The sequence below is a fragment of the Nestor notabilis genome, unplaced genomic scaffold (genome assembly GCF_000696875.1).
Source record: "Nestor notabilis isolate BGI_N333 unplaced genomic scaffold, ASM69687v1 scaffold19362, whole genome shotgun sequence".
NCBI lineage: Eukaryota > Metazoa > Chordata > Aves > Psittaciformes > Psittacidae > Nestor > Nestor notabilis.
In genome coordinates, this window is record NW_009918101.1 from 7,366 (window position 1) to 10,323 (window position 2,958).

Below are 2,958 nucleotides of genomic sequence, written 5' to 3' on the forward strand. Positions count from 1 at the left end.
ATTCCCCTGGGAACAGGTTTTTCTGTTAGATTTCAAGCGGAGCTATGCAATAGCATCAATTCCTGGCCTTTAGAGCAGCAATTCAAAAGCATTTTAAGTATCTAGAAAATGAAAACCTGAACTTCACCCTGTATCCAGCAGTGAAATTCAAACGGGGACCTTTCGCTGCTGCTCAATACAATGAGAGTCGCTATATATAAACTCACAAACCAGTCGGTAATTTCCCGAGTCATTAGCTCTGCTGGAGCTCTCCTTTCACTCCAGCTGATTTTGTTCCACTACTGAGTTAATGCATGAAAATCTCAGTGATAACTTTTTAAAGATGCTGGGTTCGGTTTAATGCCTCTGGAAAGCAATAATATCACGAAGGCGTCAGCCCACTGTCTGAGAACCCTCCAGCGTCCGTGTGGGATGGATTCCCCTGTGCTCATTGTGCAGTGGGGGCTGCAGGAGACCTCCCGAAGGGTGGCCCAGCAGCAGGCAGGGACCCCCCAGCCCAGAGCCCTCACACACCCCTGGGGCTGTTCTCCTGACAGTCAGGGCATTTACACTCTAACGCATCCACAAGATGTCTACAGCGAGTTCTAGCTGGATTAGTTTTTATAAACTTAAAGTGAAATGCAAATAAACTGATCACGCTCTTGAAACGGGAACATTTATACACCTTTCCCTGGGAGTCAGCAGGTTATTATGAGATGTTACCAGCTTGCCACAGGCATGACAGGGGAGGACATGGGGAGAGTTACGACTCACTGGTGGAGGCTAAAATGTGACGCGTTGGACAACCTGCAACAGTGGATTGGGTGACACTGGTCACACTGTGGGGTTTTGGCACCTGGAGCACAGGGCACACTGATGGGGATGGTTTGGAGGATTAATGTGACTTGGGCAAAACCTGTGTCTTAGTTAAACCACTCTAAATCCTCACTAGGCTCCTGCTCACAAATCAAGAAGCCTTAATTTGATTTAGCAGCACTCTCTTGAGCAGCCAGCTGCATTCGAATTAAAGCCACTTTAATTCTGAATGAAAAGTGGCCGCATGCGGCTTAACCCTATTTCAGTAATACCCAGCCTGCCTCCAGCCCCCGCTTGCCACTGCCTTGGACAGGACTGACCTCTGCACCCTCACCCCCCCGCCTCCCCATCAGACGCCAGCTGAGAGCCAGGGAGCCAGGCACAGTCCCTCCTGCAGCCGGCCCCTCCATCAGGAGAGCCCTGGCACCACGGCTGCCCGGACATCCCATGGGAAGGATGGGTTACAACCAACTGCTCTTCCAAAGGGGTGTTCTTGCAGTGGAAGGATTATTTCCTACGTGGTGAACATCAGTAAGAAACCAAGGCAGAGCTGCTCGGGCAAAGCTTCCCGCAGCATTGCCCCGGTGCCAAAACCTGCCAGCAGCAGGTTTTCTCCACAATGTTTCTCCTTTGACAAAACATCCCTTCGCAGTCACCAACTCTTCTGCTCAGGGTGCTTCCAAGAGGCTACATCAGAGCCTTCACAGGTGACAAAACTCCCCAGAGAGCTGCCATCACCCCCTTTCCCAGGGATAACTTCAGACCACACTGGGCAAGGCAGGGTTGAGATTTAAGGTGCTTTTCTTGCCGCTCCACACCAGGCAGGATGGAGGAGTCCAATCAACCTGAGAGCACCACAAAACCTCACTGCAACCCTGGGGACTGATCCACCTCCCTGCAACACAATACAGCCAACACTTTAGGCTGAGCCTTCCTCCCTCAACACCTCTGAGCAATGCCACGCAATGTGCTAAACCCATGGCTGCGGGTCCTGGCAGAGGTGCTGGGCTGCAGCCTGGCCAAGGTGCATCTCCCACGGCTTGCGGGGACTGTCGTGCTCAGGACAGGGTGCACATGCCTGCCTTGTGCTCTGCAGGCAGCACTGCAGGCAGCGCAGGCAGCACAAGCTCACCTCTGCCTGCAGAACACAGCACTGGCACTGCCTCCCAAGCGATGGGTCATCGGGCAGGAGACAGCACCCCCCCCCCCCCTGAGTCTCACCAGGCTCGCGAGCCAGCAGCAGTGCTGCTTTTCACCATCAGCCCAAAGAACTTCCATCCCCTTGCTCTAGCACCGAGGGGCTTAGCCCGAGGTGTCAGCATGGAGCATTAGCATTTCTGTGCTTTTCTTGCATAACCACAGACATGAGCCTGAAGTCTGGGCAAATGCAGGATGATCTGTGCTTGTACAGGAAGCTTAAGGCTGTCAGACTTCTCCTGTGATCAAATACAGCAGCTTCATGGGCTGCCCAGCCCTCACCGCCCGTACCTGACGTGCTTCAATTTACATCGGCCCTGTGCTTTTATGAAGAAGGGTTCTAGAGTGGCGTGCGGCCCGCCCCCCCCCGCCAGTACCTGACGTGCTTCAATTTACATCGGCCCTGTGTTTTTATGAAGAAGGTTTCTAGAGTGGCAGAGAAATCTCTCTATCACCAGTGCTGACTCGAATCTAGGGGACGAGTCTCTTGTTCCTCCGACATCACTGCAAAGCCGTAAGTCACTGTGTCCCTGAGCTCAGCCTGCGCTATGACACTACGGGGTGGCTGGGGGAGCAGCTGGCACCAGGGGGGCAACTGGGGGGAAAGCCCTGCTCCCACCATGGCTTTTGGCCTTTTCCAACCAAAACACTCAACAAAACCTCGTGGTTGACCACCGAGCCCTGCGGAGGCAGGCAGCTCCCCAGCAGGATGCTCCGGCTGGTGGCGGTCACCCACTGAACAGAGCTCCTGGGCAGCTCGAGGGCCATCCCCATCCTACCGTGCACCCTGCGGCCATGACGAGCTTGTGCGTGGAGAAGGGAAAAGCCTCGTTGCTGAGGTCGGTGTCCAGCACTTCCTGGAGGACAACACGGCTGTGGGGAAAGAGCAAACAGCCACAGTGACAGGGTGCAGGTCCCAGCCTGCCCCGAGGGCTGTCACTAAATGTGCTTTCTTATCCTGCTGTA

At 54.3% G+C, this 2,958-nt stretch overlaps 1 protein-coding gene across 1 annotated transcript in view; it reads right to left on the bottom strand.

The window, feature by feature from the left end:
• Nucleotides 1–2,958, bottom strand: part of SARDH (sarcosine dehydrogenase) — a gene marked incomplete at its 5' end in the record, with an annotated part of 20,247 nt that overhangs the window by 4,806 nt on the left and 12,483 nt on the right. The window contains one exon of the mRNA XM_010009551.1: nucleotides 2,772–2,865. Coding sequence (XP_010007853.1) covers nucleotides 2,772–2,865 — 94 coding nt within the window. The remainder of the gene's footprint in view (nucleotides 1–2,771; nucleotides 2,866–2,958) is intronic.